At 41.3% G+C, this 21,305-nt stretch overlaps 1 protein-coding gene and 1 long non-coding RNA gene across 4 annotated transcripts; one reads left to right on the top strand and one right to left on the bottom strand.

The window, feature by feature from the left end:
- Nucleotides 1-825: 825 nt before the first annotated feature.
- On the bottom strand, nt 826-19,499 carry FKBP9 (FKBP prolyl isomerase 9). Of its 3 annotated transcripts, none has more exons than XM_030009544.2 (10): nt 18,990-19,499; nt 14,941-15,086; nt 14,149-14,338; nt 13,288-13,433; nt 11,854-12,043; nt 9,402-9,547; nt 8,005-8,191; nt 5,935-6,080; nt 4,247-4,410; nt 826-2,466 (listed from the first exon to the last, which is right to left on the bottom strand). In XM_030009544.2, exons 1-10 carry the CDS (start codon nt 19,241-19,243, stop codon nt 2,284-2,286), a joined length of 1,752 nt encoding a protein of 583 aa, XP_029865404.1. In that variant the 5' UTR covers nt 19,244-19,499; the 3' UTR covers nt 826-2,283. The 3 variants fall into 3 exon arrangements, with proteins under 3 accessions (XP_029865404.1, XP_040978404.1, XP_040978403.1); XM_041122470.1 differs by lacking the exon at nt 18,990-19,499 and adding an exon at nt 17,507-17,528; XM_041122469.1 differs by lacking the exon at nt 18,990-19,499 and adding an exon at nt 14,451-14,636 and having other exon boundaries at nt 14,941-15,050.
- LOC115339488 lies at nt 2,485-20,424 on the top strand. The gene is made up of 3 exons (XR_003922741.1): nt 2,485-2,592; nt 10,589-10,594; nt 20,413-20,424. It is a non-coding gene; the product is annotated as an uncharacterized LOC115339488 (long non-coding RNA).
- The last annotated feature ends 881 nt before the right edge of the window (nt 20,425-21,305 follow it).

The following is a 21,305-nucleotide window of genomic DNA, read 5'->3' as shown; positions in this document are numbered from 1 at the left end:
TGTTTCCACACTGAGGACTGCTCCTGCCAGCATTCAAGTCACAACTTTCTTCCCGCTCCTTATCTCAGCTCCATAAGCACGCAGAAGCAACATGTTTGAACCACAGTGACAAGTGAGCAATCTACTTCCAAACAAAACAAGAGGGAAAATTTTGTGCAACAGTCTTCTGAGAAAGCTGCTTTCACAAGATGGTAACGCTTCTAAGGAGCCATTCAGGTCACAAACCTTTGGACTGCAAGTGCCATTCACTGATATCCACAATATTTACATCTGGTATAAAGGGCCGGTATTTACATCAAGCCCAAACCAGACCAGACTTCCAGCATTTTAGGTGCAATACATGCATTTTTTGAGCTACAGATGGAAGTGAAAACACCAAAACCCAGACACAAAGGCCAGTGAGTTAGCTTTTGCTAGCCTGGGGAATGAAACGTTGTTTCTTATGTAAGACAGTTTCATTCAAGGAGAGACTTGGAGCCCCCAACTGAGAGAACCATCACCCTCCCAACTGTCACAGCTGATGGCAATAGGGGATGGGTAATTTAGGGACCTCCTCCTAAAGCCAAAGAATGACTTGACTTCACTTCACCTGTGTGAAGTATGGAAAAAAAAACCACCAACTTTTATTGTGGTTTATTATTTTCAATCCTTTTGAACCAAATCATCTTAGTTTAAAATATTTTTCCTGAAGATCAATAGCAACATTGAACATGCTCAGGATAAGCCTGCTGTGTGCAAGAGAAGAGAGCTGCATGAAGGGTATTTGCTTCAACTCAAGTTCCCAACCCATTAAAATGCCAGAAAAAAAAGAAACTTTAACAGTAATAGTTGATCAACGTTTTATTTAACAAAAAGATCAGTTATCCAATATTTAATGGTATCAAACTAGAAAAAAAATATTTCACTGCACTTTCTATAACAACTGTATTAAAAACCAATACAGAAGGTTTTCATCCAATTGAAATACCAGTTTTTAAAAAGAGCATCTCAGGGAGCTTAGAATCCACATGTATAGATCAGAAAAAGCAAGAAACTAGACACAAAGCAGATAATGGAAACAAAACTCCCTTTCTACTTGTCTTTGATAGTGTCACGCTATACGTATTTGTGCTCTTTACATGTAATATACTGAGGGGGGATCATACAGCCTTCCAGAAAAACATGTCTGTTTAGTGTATTTTCTATTAAACAGCTTGCTACATTTATAGATCTAATGGCTGATTGTCTGAAGAGTTCACATAATCTAAACAGCACTCCCAGGCCTGATTTTGTATTGAGGGATAGGCCAGAATGTTTGCAGACACAAACAGATGGGTCTGTTTCTTGATTCTATCACTGTCTTTTTGTTTATTGGCCATGCCAGACTGCTCTGCTGCATAAGCTTTAAGTACTTACTCCTTAGTCTAACAATTCCCAAAACAGGAGACAGAAGTCCAACACAAAATCAACTGTTTCCAGTATTTATGACAGTATTTGGACGCCATAATGCTAATGTTTAAAGTCTAATGAAACTATAAATAAGATTGCAACTAGAAAGGTTTGGGAATCACTGATGAGAACACTGTTTCAACAGGCCAGCAAGAGTCGAGGTTATTAATTAAATACAATACAGATGGTAGCAAACTTTTATTTCATAAGGAAAAAACCCAACACATACAGAGTTACAATTCTAGGCCTGTTTAATTTAATTCACAGCTTATGGAAATTCTGCAATGGCATTGCTATCATCTGCACATTCTGCAATTTGCAAATCGGAGTTCCTGCTGGCAAATACTTGTATGAGTTTGTTCCATTACTGGAAAGAGTGCTCGTGCCTTCTGAAAGGAGCTGGGCTCAAGGGCTGACAATTTTTACAGGTTATTTTCATGGGGAATATTTTCTGGTTTGTTCTCCTGCACAAGTATTTCAGATACAGAAGGTTTTTTAAAACTCTTTTAAAAGCACTCAGTAAGTTTTCTCCCTACCATCCATCCATCCATCCATCCAAGTGACTGTGTATTGTTCAATGAGAACTTCTAATCTTTAGCATAAAAACAGACCACGTGGTTCACAATACCGTGTATGGCAGTACACTCTTTATCCGTTTATATGTTCTATCTTGAGGCACTTCACACTTTTTTCAAATATACCTAATAATTCCAACTGAAAATCTCTTCCTATTTTAACAGCCTACCAGCACATAGGCACAGGCAGACACAGGTTATCTATCCGAGTGCTAACCTTTCAGAAACATGCTTGCTGAAACCCCTGTCAGCAGGTCAGCTCAGGACTCTCTTCTTATCTTTACAGTTCATCGTGTTCCTCTTTGGTCTCCTGGTCTTTCAACTTGAATTCTTCAGCAGTAACTTTACCATTTCCATCCCGGTCTTGATTGGTGAACATATTTTTAACAATCTTTTCAAAATCAAAACCAGGAGCTAGTTTTCCTTTGCCAGAATTGACTTGAGCTTGAATGTACTCTGAAAACTAAGTGGAAGGAAAGGAGGAGAAAACAGCTCACAATGAAACAGACATTTAAAACTGAAGAATATTTACAAAAGTAGCATTTATTTGTTGTTGACTATTCAGCATTCTACTACTTATTAAGTGTATGTAAAAGTATACTCTTACTATCCTATAAAGCTTAAAACCTAAATTGGACTAATTAGGACTGACACATGTGGCTAAATCACTCTTTGTGGAGCTCAGCAGGGATTTCCTCACTTATTCCAGTGGGTCCTGGACCCATAACAGAAAAGTTCTTTTTCATAATTTAGGGACAAGATGAGTTGAACAGAGAGTGACATAGAAACAGATCTATAGGGACCAAGGGGGTTTAATTTCGCATGCCGATACAAGAAGCTCACACTGTAAAACAGACATCCGCCTGCATCTTACAAGAAACAACACACACAAAAAAAGAACAAAACACAGAAATGAGACTTTAAGTATCAGGATACCATGACGTTTGTTAAAGGAACTTCAGGCATTATGCCTTCTGCTTGACTCCATGGTGGGGAAGGTTACAAGGTTAGTTTTCCCTAAAAATCCCTTTCCTGATACGTATGATGAAATTATTCAAGGTGATTAGACATCATCTGACAGAAGTCATACTGCTAGCTTGCTAAAAACAAAGTCTACAATCAAACACAGCTTTTCCAATTAGTGTTATCTGTGGCGCTACTTGTTAAATAAGCTTCAGCAATGAGAGCTACTGCTGACATTCATTTACACCTTTTAGACCAAGCATCCTCTCATATCTCCTTGGCTTCTCCTTCCCCTCCTTGCTAGGTGACCAGGAGGATGTGGATAACAACAGTCACTTCCTACCTCACTCATTCTCTAGACTGGTAGAAGCTCTTACCTTCTCTGCAAGGGCAAAAGTGGAGGCAAACACAAGAAAGAAGATGGACAAGGAAGGAAAATAAAGAGGTGGAAAAAAGTGCTAGGAAAAGGGAAAACAAGGTTTTTATTTCATCCCATTGGCTTGTTAAAATGCTCAAAGGCATCCCATGCTGTTCCACAGGGCCACAGCCTACCCCTCGAGTGCTGCAGGCAGCACTACTCCGGCGAGGAAGGACACAAAACAGAACGACAGAGAAAGGTGACAAAGAAGACTTAAGAAGAGGATAAAAAAATAGAACTCCTCAGTTAAGAGAAAACGCAGAGGAAAACCTCACAGAGGCTTACATTATCAGAGATGATGTGGCAAAGGCAAGCGGCTTTCAATTAGGGCACCCAACGACATTCTCACACTGCAGATTTTAAAAGCAAGCAAGGGGAAGGACTTGTTCACACAGCACACAATTCACCTGTGGAAGGAGCAGCCGCAGGCACTGCCAGACTCCAGAAGTGATTAGACGGTTCCTGGATGCACTGCTGAAGGCTCAGCTTTGGCTCAAGAATTCACCATAAACTTCTAATTAACAGACACTGAGAAGGCTGATACAACAAAGGATCATTGAATACTAACTCTGCCTCTTAAAGTTGTGCCCTAAGTATCTGTTGTTGACCAAGGAGATCACAATAGTAAATGATCTTAAGTAGTATGGCCATTCTTATATTTCTTTTTTCTTTTTGGTTCTATCTCTAAAGCTAGATAACCATGTTTTAACTGACACACTGCCGCCTTGTTAACTTGACAACAAACACCATGTCAGAAGAAGAGGAGGAGAAGAGGAGGAGGAGGAAAGACCTCATTCTTCAACGTCTGCATTGATGGTGGTAGGAGAAAACCACTGCAAGTGTTTTCATTGTTTTAGCTTACCTCCTCCAGAAGAACCTCTCCATCGTGATTCTGGTCTATTTCTTCAAAAAGATTGGGAGAGACTTCCCCATTCCATACAAACATGTACCCTTCAGGCAAGCCAGACACCAGCTCCAGCAGTTCGATGTCAAAAACTAATACAGCACTACCAGGCACTTCTCCTTCTGTCATGACAAACAGCAAAGAGGGGTATTTATCCTCACTTACATTGAAGGGTATTTTTCCTTTTAATCCGTAATTAAACTTCTCTTCCTGCTCCAACAGGTGCTTCCCTACTGTGATCCCCAAGCCCCGTGATCCCAAGCCTACCAAATCTTCCTGTTCACTTCAGCAGAGGTGATCAAAACATAAAGGAAGCTTTCATAATAAAACTGCATCCATTTTTTTACTTATAAAACTGCGGGAATTAATCAATTTTCCTTTATCTCACCAATACACTGTGCATCAAGGTGCTCCTGACAGACTCAACAGCGTTGCAACAGCTTGGGATGTTACATCAATGAAACCATGGAAGGAGTTTCATTTATCCTTGAATAAAAAAATTGAGGTCACCTCTAACTTCTCTCCAGTAGCAAACGAGCAATCTCTTCAGATATCTGGGTACACACTAAAACACTAACAACCATGCAATGTTTCAGACCGTGTATCGAATGTAATTTGAATGATGGCAAATACCTATGACAGGTATTTAACACAGCAGACTTTTTATGTTATGAGGAAATTTTCAATTTATTATATATAACTATGCAATTTTATAGTATAAAATGTTGCATATATATAATACTCATAATTTTTCATGGAAGACAGGTACAAGTGAAAATGCTTTTTTATCTCTTATCACAAATTAATCCTCCATTAAGCTTGACATGTGATGCCTGACAGACAGCCTTTATAAAATACAAACTGTTCTGGAGCTATTCAAAGAACATAGCAACTTATGCAACTGTTTCCATACGTACCAGAGTTTGCTGATCATGGTCATCTCCTGATAGACTCCTTTCCCTCGAGACTTTTAACTCAGAAGACCAGTAACAACCACACATACTGGGATATGAAAGTTCTTGACACTTCTATATTGTTCTTTTTATTATTGCCGTCACTGTCATTAAAAATTGGTAAGCCTCAATGCTCTAAGACAGAGCAAACTGCCTTAAATGTATTGGTGTTGGGGTTTCAATGGCACCAATACACTGTTTCCCATCTTACATTCAGTTTATGTAGTTTCTCAATTTCGAGTTTTCTTTGAATTTTCTAACATATTAGTGCTGAACAGTCCCCTTCAGTTTTGTTTCCTGAACAACACGTCGCATGTCCAAGCATGAGTACCCAATTCCCTATAATGAAGAACACTGTTTACATCCCTCTGCAACACCAGAGTACCTGGAGCTTTCCATTTTGACAAAGCAACATTACTGAGGGCATGTGTTCCCTTCTCTACTGGGATGGTCTTTCTATTGGCCACATTAACTCTATGACTTAAAACGCAACACAGGATGTTCATTTCATTGGGGAATGGGGAGGTTGCCTAAAATAATGAAATGAAAAGCCTCTAAAAAATTCCCATTCAAGCAGCTAAGAGACACTCACCTTATGTCACCTAATGCATAGCAAGTAACAAAACATGTGCACTTGCGTTTCAGTTACTCAAGAGATGCTAAGTGGATGTGCAATAGGTTTCACTCACTTACCAACTCCATCTTCTCCATAACCAAGATGAGGTGGAATAACAACTGTTCGTCGTTCCCCAACACACATGTCTTGAAGGCCCATGTCCATCCCCACCACCACATGTCCGGATCCCAGAACTATGTTGTAAGTCTTGCCCAGGCTGTGTCTGGAGAGGAAGGGAAGAAAAATTAAAAATTTCAACATACAGTAGAGAATTTATGTTGTTCAAAATTACCACAGAAATAGCAGTTTCTAATTAGTGTCCTGTCATTGCCAAAAATTAAGTTGGTGCCCAATACTCTGTTCTACCAAGCAGTTACCTGAAGTTGTTCTCAAGGTAGCAAGTTACAGCCAACACCAAACAGAAGCATCTCACTGTTGACAAATCCTCTGGTACTAAAATTACGGGCTTCTTGAATGAAATCCCATTAAAATCATTAATCCTGCCAATTAAGTCCCCAAAGTATTTTATCTTGAAATAAGGACTTTTGCCTTTCACACATTTTTAACTAATGAAGTTGGACTTCTTAGCAGATATAAAAATTCCAGATGTACATTTGTCCCAGAACTACCAACCTCTAAGGATCTGGCTGCATTCACGTGGATCAGCCATCCCTTTAATGAAATCAGTCGCTGTAATGTAGTAGTCACTTAACCAAGACAGCTTGGAAGTATACTACTACTGCTGCTATTTAACCATATTATATTTTGAATTATACCTTGCTGCTGGTGGCTCATTTCTAAAATCAGAAATTAACAGGAGTTAAAATGCCAGAAGTTAAACATGTATTGTGATTCTAAAAGCAGAACATGCAGTGTTAAGACTTTTTACTTGGCATGTGTCATAACAGCAGGACCCTTTCTTCTGTCGGTCTCCTGTCTGGTTATTTGGCTTGGCTGTACCACTGCAGGATGTGCTTGTATAACAGAGTATTATTTGGAAAGAAAACAATTCAGTGGCTAGGAGGTCAGCCTTAAAACTAGGAGCACAAGATTCATGATCTTTGATTCTCTACAAACTGCTTTGATTAAGACAGTCTTGACATCCCTTGGTTCCTGCTACAAAATGGGAATTGAGCATTCCTGCCATATAAAAGGTGTTTTGAATCTGAACACGTTACTTGCATTCATACTTGCCTACAGCATCACATCATGTGCTTCAATGTAAGCCAGCTTTTCAGGTCTGCAAGCTATTGTGTACACCGTGAAAACTATGAGAGGTTTCCTATGTTAGTTATAACCTGTTTAAAAATAGCTTTTCCTAACTTGCCTTAATTATAAAATTATATTATATAATAATATAAAATATTATTTAGATGACTTGCACTATCCAAACGATGAAGGCAGAAAAAAAGCTAGCAGAAGCATTCTTGTAGCTGCAGCAAACAATGCGATGGGGTCACTTTAGTTCTATACGAGACAGACGGGAGCGATCTCTGGCTTCCCTCATAAACCTACTGTCAACAGGAAGGAGGAAAAGGAACATTATCATCACAGTCATGATCAAGCCCTCTGATAGTTTCTCCATGCTGACACTTACCGCAACACTACAATACAGGAAAACTACCACCCATGCGTGGTACAGATATGACGGGTGACCATTTACTATAAACCACACTCAAGACAGCTTTAACAAGACTACACAAAGTAGCCCTACCAGACCTCTCTCAGGAGCACCGAATCAGCACAGAGCACAAATCCTACCCAAGAAACTGAATAAACTTGGACAATTCATTCATGCCGAGCCCTGTGTCATTCTAGTATGACTGGCCCAGACCCCTGAATTAGCCCACTTAAACAGACTGCCATGCAGACAACCTGTTTTGTCACTCCACCTGTAGTGTTTATGTTCTTTTCCAGCACATTCCTACATCCTCTTTGTACCCAGGTCTCTCATTATGCTATGATAGATTTTCTTTTTCTTTTCCTTCTCCTATGTATCTTAGGCAGGCAGACATAAAAATACATTTTACATAAATACTCAATTTTGTACTTAGAAATTCTTTATTCCCTGCCAGCCTGCTTTGCAGGCAATTCATTCTGCTTTGACAGCTGCTAGAGATATTTTCTTTACCAGGTGATACACTTACGTCGAGTCCAGCAAAGTACCATCCTGGAGCGAAGCATTGTAGTGATACTTCAGGTAATCTCCCTTCTTACTCAGTATGGTGCAGTTGGAAGGTTTGTAGTTAACGGTAATGCCGACCGAATCTGAGGGGTTGTGGAAGTCAACCACGTGGATGTCAAAGACAAGCACTGCAGATCCTGGAATCTTTCCTAAATAGGAAGCAAATTAGGCAAGTAGAGAAAGAAATGGTATCCAAACAGGCTTATGATGACCAGGTACTGCACCATGTAGGAATATGTATTCCCACTGTGTCTGCTACTAAGTCATTTTACTCTTCTCACTCAGAATTAAAAGATTACACCTCCTCTGTATGCAACAGATGCAAGCTGCATCCCACGTAGGAAAAAGAATCAGTGGAAAAGCACTAAACACCCACTTCAACAGTGAAGGAAAAAATTTCCATTATCATGAATTTGAAAATTATGCAGAAATGAAGCAATAACCATGTATTGCCTGGGACCACCCTAAATAACTGATTTGTGCTTCATGTACCAATTCATTATTGATCATCAAGATTCTTGTAGGACTTCTCATGCTTCAAGGAATGCCATTATGTCTAAAAGGTTACATTTCCTTAAAATGTCCTGATAGCAAGCAACTTCTTCCCACACTTCCCAGGATAATGTGCAATTGCATTACCAGGACTGACAGACACACCCAGATCCAGGAATGGGGTAGAGGAATCTAATACCCAAATCAACAGCATAGAGTTTGCATTCCCAGAGGAGAGGCTTTTCTTCCAAGTCACATTTTCCAAATAACATCCCAGGAGGTACCTCTTGAAACACCAGCCATAACTGTGATCGGCTAGAAGGGTTATCCTATTAGACCTCTCACAGCAATCTTTTTAGGTACTAATGAGTTTTCCCAAAGGAATGTTAATTCCATGTTATACATACACAGACACTTTGCTGTTACATGCATCCACCGTTTACAGAGGTGGCTTAGGAGTCCACAAAACCTGTGGCTGTGGAAGGAATGGGGAAGAAAACTTAACACGATCAATTCCTTTAGCAAAAAGAGCTTGTTAAGACACACAGGAAGGAAGATTTCACACTGCAGAGCTCCTGGCATCCAAGCACCAGTCTGCCTGAAACACTAATTATCCAAATAATTTCAGGTCACCAATTACATGTGAGATTGTTCTGCATTATTATTCCTACCTCTTTAGCTAATTAAAATAATTTTGCAAATTCTGGGTGTAATCCTGTCAGTTGCATGCCCATAAAATAATGAAAAGAATAAGAATAATGAAAAAGCCTTTCAAATGCCCAAAAAAAAGGGAACTACACACAGAGGTGCTAAACAATAAAGGAAACATCATTAACTACGGCAGATTGAATGAAAAGTCAAGCTCACCTCTTCCTTCTTCTCCATACCCAAGATGAGGGGGGATTATTATTCTTCTTTTTTCACCAGTGCACACACCTAGCAAACCTTCATCCATTCCAGCAATCACATAACCTTTCCCAACATAGGTGTCATAAGTACGATTTCGTGAATAGCTATGGAAAGTATTTGCATTTTAGCAGTGTCAGGTGTACTCAAGAAAACACAGAATCTCGCAATAAGCCTGCAACACAATTCTTAAACCGGTTAAGGTCAAGCACACGGTCATTAACTAGCACCAGAGAGGCACAATGCAATCACCATGTTCAATGAATCTAGGCCACCAAGTTTCATCAGTCAGTGATTCATGCATCATTTATTAACCAGTACTGGGACCCTGGCTAGGGAACAGCTTATTTGCAAATATGTTTCTCCTGTATCTTTAAAGAAAATCTCACTTATTAATGTATTTTAGACTAAACAGAAAACATGTTTTGATAAGCAACTGAAAAAAATCAGGTTTCTCCTTTAAATTTTCCCCTGCCCTGATGCTACTTTAGTAAGTGCTTATCAACTAGATATAGTTTATGTTCATTTTCATGAGACACCCTTCGGACCGTCTCATTTTGCAACCACAGCTATGTAGTTCAACTACTATAAGGAAGAGGTGGGATAAATAGGTTCTCCTGGGATGCACAGCATTAAAATGAGTCATGACAACAAAACAGTATCAATACTATCCTTCCCTTTCAAACTATGTAATCACTTATACATAGGTTGAAGGATCTGCTTCAACACCTAACAACAGAATAGAACTAGCATACAACAACAAATGATGTTTATTACAAGGATGTGTCTATCTTCTGTGTTTCTACAGGGCACGCTACACGAAGGCACAACCCAAGGAAGGGAAGGCAGAAAGGTTTTAACTCATCTTTATGAGGTAACTCTGGGAAAGAGCAAGATCAGTGCAGACCCTGATGTAATTCAGATGTTTATTCAACTGCTCTAAGTCCAGACAGCCCTGGCTGAGCTGCCCAGGGGCAGTTCTGCAGCTGAATATTGCAGGGGAAAAAAATGAAGGAAAAGATTATTAGAGCTCTCGATCCCAGCCATTTGCAGTGCTTTTGGCATGCTCCCTGTACTAGTGAGAAATTTTCTCCTGGAGAACTCCAAGGCTTTCAATAACTATTGTTAGCTGCTCTATTTCTTCATAGATACTTGTTAGATATTGGCCTTTCTTGTAAATTCTGCAGGAAGCCAGGATACGACACTGTAACAAATAAGCCCTCTAATAACTGTCAGCACTTAGAATGATGTAGAGGCTACTGTCTACAAAGCACTTATTACTACTTATTGACAACAACCCTAATATAAACACTACAACCACTTTCAAAAGTTATTTAATTACTACAGACAATGCTCATTTACAGCTCAAAAAAGAGATATTCTGGGCAGGTGCACTGTGGATAAGCTTTAAGTTCTTAACTTACAAGTTTTCATGAGCTGTAAATTAAGATATACAGTGATGGCTGCTGATGCAGGTCTCCTGCTTTCTATCCTCCCACCAAGCTGGGCAGCAGAATGGGGAGGTCAAGACTGATTCTGAACCTTACCGCACCCCAATTCAATTACAGGAGATACAATTCCTTGACTCCTCCTCACGGGAAGTAGCACACATGGCATACTAGGCAGCTTTTGTTTGTAAACTGATCTTCAGCTTGCAGCAGCTGTAGCAGTACTAAACATTTTTCCATGAGTTTATTATTTCGTAACATGTTCTACAATGGCTCATTTTCAACTCTTTTTAGCTACTTGTGCTAGCTGTTCTGAAAGCTGGAGTGGGAAAGTAAACTACTGCTCATTAAAGAGCAAACAAAAGTGACAGGAAGCTGCGAGGGTATTATTCATCCTATAGATCTGCAGGTGAAGCTGATGTACCCAGAGAGCTTTGAATTTCATGTGACAGCAATTCCTCTTCCTTTATCACAGAAACCCTGTTGCTGAATTCAGTCTTGAAAGACATTAGCCTTCAAAATGCAAACAGTTTTCAAGTACAAATGGAAAGATTGTCTTGAGATTAACCTCAAACTAGCCACTAGCACACTGACTCACAATTCTCAGGACATAAAATGGGAATCATATTTATTTTCTCTCTCTTCAGTAGTATTACCTATTTGGCAGATAAACTCTACAGGGCAAAGAGTCTTCAGGCACAAGTGTCTAAAGCACCCATAGCTTTACCAGGTGGATCACAACCCCTAGATGGCATCTGTGATACTGTCATAATACAAAATAGGTCTTCGTCTCCCTTCCCATATTGAAAAGTTTTCTATGAGTTTTTTTAAGAAGAGAAGACTCCAACTCCACTCAAAAATTTCAAAAAGGAAGGAAAAGCAAAGAATTGTATTTGGGTATATTATGGACAAGACAGACAAGTCAAACTGGAAATGGGATCTGTAGGGCTGAACGGTTTGGTTACCTGGAATCAAACAATGTGCCATCCAAAAGTGTGCCATTGTAATGGTATCGGAGAAAGTCTCCTGTCTGGCTTCTCCGCTCACAAGATTCAGGCACATGCTGGTTCTCAATAGCAATACCATCTTTGGGGTTATGGAGATCTAGCAAAACCACATCAAAGACAAGGGAAGCTTGGCCAGGGATGTCCTTGCCTACAAAAGCATTAGAGTAGAAAATTGGTAAGAAATTGCAGGTGTTCTAGAAGGAGCTTAAACATGTTTCTTGAAGAAAAATAACCCACTGCCGAATATCAAGCACCTCCCCTCCCAAAATAAATTAGTGTAATCTGCTTCTAGTCAGTCATTTTTTGTTTCATGTGTGGGTTTGTCACTCAATTCTCCAACTCAAGTATTTCATTCTGTTCCTATTGCGATGGCACTGCCTCACTGAAAACATCAGCATCTTCAGCAACACCCATCCTAGTCAACATACACCAGCTCCATCTGAGCGGCATGGTTTAGTCTACCAGTATTTCCAACACCCTTCATGAAAGTGCATAAAATAACCATTAGAATACAAATTTGGTACATCCGCTCTTCCCATCCTGTTAGTATCAAAACAGGAGACCACATGATGGAGTTGAAGAAGGGTAAATTGAGTATCTCAGTGAAAATGTACTTTTCCATCAATACACAAATTATAGTGTGGGTTGCTTTGACTGAGAACCATTGAGCTCAAGATCCTGACAAAATTTTAAAACATAACTCCACAAAGTTTTGTTATCCATGAAGATGGCTATCACAGTTAATGGTAATGAAGTCATGGAAGGGGTATGAAACCTTGTACAGCACAGACACATCCTTAAACACTAGAGCAGAGAAAGAATTTAAGGAAGAGTCCCAAACTATACCTAACTACCCCCTCATTTAACATGAAGACCTCCATGTATGAGCCACAGGCTGCATACAGTCTCATAGGACAATTAATCTACCTTGTAGTTATTACTAGAGCATTGGTTGCAAAAAAAAAAAAAAAAAAAACAACTGGAACTAAAAATACATATTTTCTTTTTTCAAAAGTTTTTTGCTCTCTGTGGCAGTCATTGAAACAATTATGCAGTCACCAGACTTCAAGATTTTGTAGCCACTAGATATTAATCACAGATTATATTCTCTGAATGAAATAAAATTTCAGTATAAAAAGATTACAATTGTTTCAACAATATGTCTGTTAAGCAATTTACTGTTTAAATTTTTTTTTTAAATCTTGTACTTTCTAATCAGTCCAATCCTGTACATAATACATTTTGAACCTCTCTTTCCATTACTTTGATCCATCTGTCTGAAATGGGTAATAATGCTGTCCATAAATTTAAAATACACAAAGTGCAAGTTTGTTTTAAAATATGGTTGACCTGGATTAAAAAAAAAAAAAAAAAAAAAAGAATAACTTTTACCATCTCCTTCTTCTCCATATGCCAGGAACGGTGGTATTGTGATAATGCGCTTCTCTCCTACGCACATTCCCAAGAGACCCTGGTCCATACCAGGAATCAGCCATCCAATTCCCACATAGGTATCATAAGTGCGCATCCGATTATGGCTAAAAATGAACAAAAAAAAAACCCCAAAACAACACAACCAAAAAAACCCCACAACCAAATGTCAGACAGGCACAGGAAAGAACAATATTAATCTTTAAAAGCCACATGCTATGCACAATGTAACTCACAACCTGCTGCTCCAAAAATATTGCTCCTTGATTTACCAAGGGCTGGCCGGGTGATGTCTTCCAGAGTGCTTAGCTATTTCAGGAACCTAACAGAGGTTCTGAAAAGTGGCTCACAAACATAATGGCAGCTGTATTAAAGCATCATTTTCCACAGAACTTTAACAAAGTACACATGCTGTAAACGTAAAATCTCAGTATGAAAATGTTAGTAGCTCAATTTCATCACAAACTCTGCTTACTTTATAAAGCTTGTATCTAACTTGAATAGCTATGCTGCAGTGGTTATAAAAACTACTAGCTGACTGCAATAAATAGTAATATAGATACAGGGAATGAAATTTTAAAAAAGAGGAGCCAGGCTGGTAATGCTCACACACAAATAATATACTGTTTTATTGGTTTGAGTCAGTACTGCTGTCCCATAACCCCTGAATAAATTACTGACACTTTTATGATGCTAGCTTTCGTTTCTTGTCTTTCTGGGCAATTAGCATTAATTGTTATACCCATGAAGAGCGAAGTGATGGTTTAAGGTGACATCAGATACCTATTAAAAGACAAAAAGACACACAACCCAGCTGCGTACCTTGAATCAAACAGGGTCCCATCTAAGAACGTTCCATTGTAATGGTATCGTACAAAGTCAGACACCTGAACTGTCCGAGGACACTTCTCAGGTTTGAAGTAAGTCTGAACCTGCACTTCGTCCTCCAAGTTCCAGAGATCGATCAGAAGCACATCAAAATGGAGCACAGCATTGGGGGGTATCACACCAGCTGCAAAACCAAAACAACACAATCAGTTTTATTTTCCTTTTTCTACAGGACATCAGCAAAAAGGGAACCAATCTACAGATTCCCTAAATAAAATCCACAATGTACAACTTACTCCTTTTTGTGCTTATATCCCCCTGTCCCTTTGTCACTGTTGCAGCTACATAAGAAGGTGGAGAATCTGGCAACATGAACTGTTATCAAGTATGTCCATCAGGCAAACTGCTCTTGATTTAGCATTTGTTGCCTCTGAGTCTGCAGGGCAAAGCTGCTTTTGGCACTGGTAAGACCTTGTGCAGCACTGCAAGGCCAAAACACAATAACTATTTAACAGCGAGGTAGGTATAAATAAGTAGTTAACTTTAGGAGCAAGGTTCATTTGCTGAAGGCTCTCTACAGTCAACAGCTCTTCCTTTGGTGCACCCAGAGGGAGCCTGGAGCAATTAGCTAGGCTATAGGCTTAACAAACACCCCTGAGCAGGGGAGAATCTCTCTGAAATTCACTCCTTGCAATTTCTACCCTTCTCTTCTGTGACTCCATTTTCTATCTGCTCGGCTGAATCACTTGCACAACCAGCTATTCACTGGCCCGGTGCTGCACTTACGGACGCCTTCACTGCCGTAGGCAAGCTTGGGGGGAATTTTCACCAACCGCCGCTCGTTCACGCACATGCCAACCAGAGCTTTGTCCATCCCAGCAATAAGTTGACCTTTTCCCACAAATACGTTGAACGTGGATCCCCTGTCATAGCTAAAGAGGGAAAAGTGAGCAAAGGTGTTAGCAGTTCATTTACCCATCATTCCACTATTTTTTTGAGAGCTTAACTGTACCTTGTCTCCCACTTGCCCTGTCAGCATAACTTTATCACAAGACAGCTGCTAAGAGAAGTGGCAAATCTAAACGTTTCTGAGACTTCAGCCCAGCTCTCCTGTTCACTGCTGACCATCTATCTGAAATGCATTCTAGCTATATGCGACATATACTGCAGGCACCCAAAGCCCATAACTACAAACGGCTAATTTACACACTAATAGTATAAGCAGCACTGGAAAATTACGACTGAGAAAGAAAAATTAAACACTATTACAATATATGAAAGGATGACTGTTCCCACAGTAGGAGCTCAGCATATTGATTTTGGTGAGCAACACCACAAAAATATTAGTCAAGATCAACAAGTTTTACAATGTGAGACATCATGGTTGGGGATTCTCTGTGGGAGAAGAGGAAAGGGAAAAAAGACGCCTTTTCGAGTAATAATTGTGAGATTTGCCAGTTGATTATTTATTTTCTCCAGTTGGTTACTTATTTTCTCCTCCACATTCCCAGCCCTCATGTCATTAAGACCTGAATAGCAAAAAATAGTAATGTGCTTTAAAAAGTGAGTTTGCCAGATCAGGAATCAAGATACCCAGCTAAATGATCTTCCACTGTGATAATACATGAACATTTGAAAGGTAAAAGAAATGATGCTCAAATGATTTAATTTCCAGAGAGCATGGACAGCAGCAGCATTACCATGTGAGAACACCAGCATTAGCTTACCTGATTAGTTTGACTATCTTAAATACGCACAATGACCCCTCTTTCCTGTGCCTGAATTGCTGCTGTCATTTAATTTTTTAATCAACGTATAAACATGCAGCAGGAAGCATTTCAAAAGCTTCATGCTTATTCTTAAGCTTTTACTGCTTCCATTCTCTCAAATTCCTTTTATAATTTAAAGGAACTTTCCCCCCCCCCCCCAGATAAAAGGCAGCACTGGAAAAAATAATTAAAAAAAAAAAAAAAAGGCTTGTGCCTCTTTGCCTGCTAAAATATTCTGGAAAACAGCCAGTAGCTAGATATTGCTAGGGAAATGATGTCAAACTTTCCTTCAAAGACTATACACATCACTTCCACAACATAACGAGCCTCCTAAGTCCCAGTGCCTCCAATCCCTCAAATATTTTACTTAGTGATCTCTCTGTTTGCTCCATCATTTTTTTTTTCTGGCAAACATTTCCCTTAAAATAGACAACTCTCTATACAGAACATTCACTTTCGTTTACACCAATATTCCCACTCTCAGGCAAGGATGGAAAATATTTAAATTAGCTCCTGACAAATTCTATTATACACACGAACCCATAATTAAGATGTTAAGACTAATAACATAAATGGTTCTAAGAAATGCCCCAAAATGGTATTTTGTAGCAATTGACAAAGCTTGGCAATACATCTGGGATGGACTTAAAACAGAAGAGCTTTTTTTTTTTTTGGGCCAAAAATAAACCTACAATTAAGAAAACATTGATGCTAAGCAAAGAATGGAACAAAGCAATGAAGAGATCGTGCAGCTTTGCAGGACTGAGTTTGCAGGTTCCTTAAAACTATGCAAAATTAGTTTCTATTAGTGGAATTTACCAAATTAACAGCAAATTACTAGGCAATTAAATGCAGACTTAAAAATGCAAATCATTTTATGGCCATAGAAATAAAAATGCAAATACTGATAGGGAAAAAACAAAAAGAATAAACAGGCACATTACTTAATTTATGTGACACAGTCATGATTACTAAGACTTTGCCAACAGCCTGTTAACAAGAAGAGCAGTATTACCACCTTCTACTGGGAAATACAGAAAAATAATTTTAAACCTCAAGAACATTTTCAGCAGCTGGAGAAGAAACAAAGTAAAACTGCCCTTAGTTCAACACCTGGAGTATTTTCTAGACGAATTTTATGGTAGTGTTTGACTAAACTGATGCTGGTAAGCACTTTCATAAACTTAAAAAAACAAACAAACAAACAAACAAGTAGCAACTCTGACAGGTAGAAAAATGGGCTTCCTAACAGGCTAATTTTAGTACAATTGACCGAATAACTTTAACTTGTACGCAAGGAACACTAAAGATTTTACGACAAATACTCCAAAATATTTCTTCCATTAACCTACAGAAGATAAAACTCTCCTAATTTTCCATTGTCTTAACATGATAGACCACTGTCATCAATCTTGAAAAAAGACCATAGTTAGTGAATAACAAAAATGTATGTCAACATGAACCGCCATCTAGAAAAAAAAATCACGAGCTCAACAAACCTGGCTTTTTGCACCCTTCTGAAATGAAGGTGGCCATAAAAATACTCAAGTTAGATTAGACTATCATTGTTACTATTTATTTACCGACATTTAGAGGACACAAAGAGATAACTGCTGTACGGTTCTACACAGCCTCTTCCTACCCTAAATAATTCAGAGCCAAATGACAAGGAACTTGGAATTAATGAGAGCCAGCACCTGGGAAGCCCCTCCAGGTGCCCTGCCTCAGTGCAGAAATTTGCTGGTACAACTCAGAGTACAAGTAAGCCTCAGTATGTATCTGCACAAATCAGAAACACATTTCTGAACACAGGGCTGGTTTTCCAATTGTCGCATATTTGTAAAATGAGCCACGAGGATGCGGCCTTTGTGTGCAGCTAAGACTTATCTTCCGAGACTGTCAGTTGCCAATGAATTCACTGTCCTTGCTGTGCCTTTTCAGTGAAACTGCATCAACCCCCGCTGAACTGTCAGCTACCGTGTTCCACACTTTACCCGGGGGAAGAAGTAGTGCTGGTAAAGCAGCACTACCGGCACACTGAAGTCTCAGAGGAAAAGCTGAGCTTACTTTGAAGGACAGTTACTTCCCCAAGGCTGTAGATTTTCCTTGAAGCACAAGGAAGATCACCAGGATTACTGAAAATACGTTTTTTCTTTCCGAGTAATACTTTGATCAGCAGCAACGAACAAAGCAAGTAAAAACAAATAGGCTGTCAGCAGCATCAGCATCCTTCACAATCTCCTGATCCCACTATTTAGGCTTCCTGATCCCAAAATAACAGCAGGAAAGCGGCCAGGCACTTCACTGTACATAGGTCACATTTATTCAAGGGTAACTTATCAAAAAAATTCTACGTAAGCAGAGCCTGATAATTCTTGTATTTCTGGCAAAGATAGTGAATCAGAAATGTTTGCGTTCGAGTAGGTTTGAGCCTGGAGAAGACATAGGAAACATACAGAAAGAAACGGGCAGGAAATCACTAAACACTGAGAGAGACTGCGATACCATATACACTTCTGTTTACCAGGCTAACCGAATATCCTTACGGTCTTCTCTCAGAGCAAAAAGCTCCCAGTCAGTGCCTTAAGAAGCAGCTGGAAGAACGTGGTGGGCATCTGTCAGGGCATGCCAACTACTGTTAACTGGACCCAGCCACCGCAGAGGTCTCGCCCCCAGTCCCCAGCAGTCACACCCCAGCTCTTTGCCCTTCCACATTTCAAAGGCATCTTCCCACGGCGGCCTATACGTCCTGCGTTCTCGCTTGTATTGCAAATTGGGCTTGCTCGCCACTTCCCAGCTCGCCACAGATCTGCTTCCCCCCAGTAACCCCAAAAGGACTCACAGGCCACAGCAGGATGCAGCTGGGAAGAGCAGCGGGAGCTGAACCGAACCACCTCCGGACATCCCCAAAACACCCTCGCAGGGACAGCACCGCTCGCTCCCCTCCTCTCCTCTCCCCAAAGAGCACCCTCCGACGAGCCAAACCCGAGGGGGCTGCGCCCCGAGGCGGGGGACGGGACGGGACACACACCGCACGCCAAGCCCCGAGGCGGGCGTAAGCCAGACCTGGAGTCGAAACGAGTGCCGTCGGGGAAGGAGCCGAGGTAGTGGTAGCGCACGAAGTCTCCGGGCCGCACGGCCCGCGGGCAGCTCTGCGGCACGAAGCGCCGCTCGAGGCGGACGTCGGCGCCGTCCCAGGGGGGCTCGGCGGCGGGCACCGGCGGCGCCTGGCACGCCGCCCAGCTCACCAGCAGCGCCGGCAGCAGCAGCAGGGCCCCGCAGCCGGGACCCCGCCGCCGGACTGCCGCCGGCCCCGCCATGGAGGGCTGCAAGCGGGGCAGCCGCAGGGTGCACTAGGCAGCGAAGCGAGGGAGGGGAGGGAGGCCGGCCGCCCGCCCGCCCCGCCCCGCCCGCTCCTCCTCCCGCCGCTGCAAACTTGCAAACGTGGATGAAGCGCTCCCACCCTGGGACGGGGGAGGAGCAGCCTCGGCGCCGGTTCCCCCCACCCCCGCGGCGGGGCTGCGCCGTTCGGCAGCGGAGCGGAGCAGAGCAGCGCGGGCACCGCCGCCCCCCCGCCCGTCCAGCCTCCCCGGGCTGGCGGGGGGTGGGGACGGCGGCGCGACGTGGCGCCGTCCCCGGGCCGCCTCCCCCCCCGTTCTTCCCCCCCCCCCCCCCCCGCCCCCCGCAGATGAGGGCTAGCTGTCGGGAGCCGTGCTGGCGGCCCTGGGATGGAGCGAAGGCGCGACCATTGAGCCCAGCATCAGAGCTTTTTGTTACTGCGCTGGCACCGCGGCGCACGTACTCCGTGCAGGGCTGCGAATGTTTGTAGATTTAAAATGTTCCGGTTTAGATCAAAACTCCAAGGATACATACCAGTTTGTCTCGGCATCTACTGCTTGACGCGCACCAGTGCTGCCACAGGTATTTGCAACACCCTGTCAGGGAAACTTTGCAAATGGCCCAGAAAAAAATGACCTGACGAGCACCCAGTAGGACACCAGCATCCAAGAGGGATCGCTGTCCCAGTCGGCCAGTGTGAAATATATTAACCTGATTCGTGTCAATATAGAACAACGATAGGGCCGCATGGTGAAATGTGACCCTCTCTGCATATGTAATCTTTAACCGTTTTGCTTGATCTTGTATAACCGTAGGCCTAAGGGAAGTAGGTGAGTATGTATATAGTTCTTGCAAAAGCCATATAACAGTAGGGAATTACAAAAGTTGGAAACGAAATAAAATCAGACATCAAGTAGAAGTCGAAAAATACTTCACACGGTCTCTCAGAAGTAGCGGAATCCTATAGTTGCAAAGGTTTAAAGAAAAAAGGGGGGGGATTGATATAGAGAACAAACTGCTTATTGCTTAATGATTGTCTCTCTGTAACTTTACATACCAAGGACTGGTGTTTGTCAAGGATTAAGCCTGTCAGAGACTGGTACTGGTACTTAGGAATGATGAGCAAGAAGGAACCAAGAGCGATCACAAGACTTAATTAAGTGTTCGATGAATTTACGATCTTGTTAAGAAGACACAAGTAGAGGCCTTGCTTGAATAGATAAGGCCAGAAAAGATAAGAACTCCTGCCTTTTGTTCCCATCCTTGTAGATAATTTAGCTTGAACTAACCATATGGTGCTATACCACTAATGAGAACTTAGATAATAAGAACACTAACAAGCACTAAGGTATCAAAACATGTAAAGGACCATACTGGGCAGAATCACCTGAGGAGGGTCAAATAGCGGACAAGTGAGGAAGACTATGGAAGACCACCAGAGGACTCCTGAAGACCACCAGAGACCTTCAATGCGCCTGCGTAAAGGACATTTACATATGTTAATAGTTTCCCGGAAAACTAATGAATATGTATAACATTTCTCAGGAATCTAGTGAATATGTATGTAGAACCTGTACTTAACCTGCACAATTAGACTTGACGGTGTGTGCCTAGGTAGAGCAGAGGCTCCCGGTGCACCCAGCGCTGTTTGCTTGCCTCTATTCATATAATAAATTGTAAACTTTAATTAGAATCCTGCTTTGGACATGATTATTTTTCACAGCCAGCTATCTGCTTTTCCTCTCTCCCTGATCTTGCACACACCGGTGAGGAGGAACCGAGATTTTTTCTCCGTTACTCTAACTGGTTTCAGTGAAGAAGCGTGGCAAAGCTAAGTATCTGCACGTGAAGCACCAAACCCCGAGCAAGATGAAGTCAAATAATACAATTATTTTGAAAAGCAGTGAATTTTATGGCAGCAGGTTTGGGGCAACTGGCTGGAAATGCAGGCACACCTAGGAATATAATTTATTTAAGAAACATCAGTGGTAAGATCTTGTTATTGATAAATTATTAAACAAGAACAACCCACACTCGGGTGGA

This window comes from Aquila chrysaetos, chromosome 3, assembly GCF_900496995.4.
Source record: "Aquila chrysaetos chrysaetos chromosome 3, bAquChr1.4, whole genome shotgun sequence".
NCBI classification, from domain to species: Eukaryota; Metazoa; Chordata; class Aves; order Accipitriformes; family Accipitridae; genus Aquila; species Aquila chrysaetos.
Note: the sequence above shows the minus strand (reverse complement) of the source record. Positions and strands in the feature narration are given on the sequence as shown.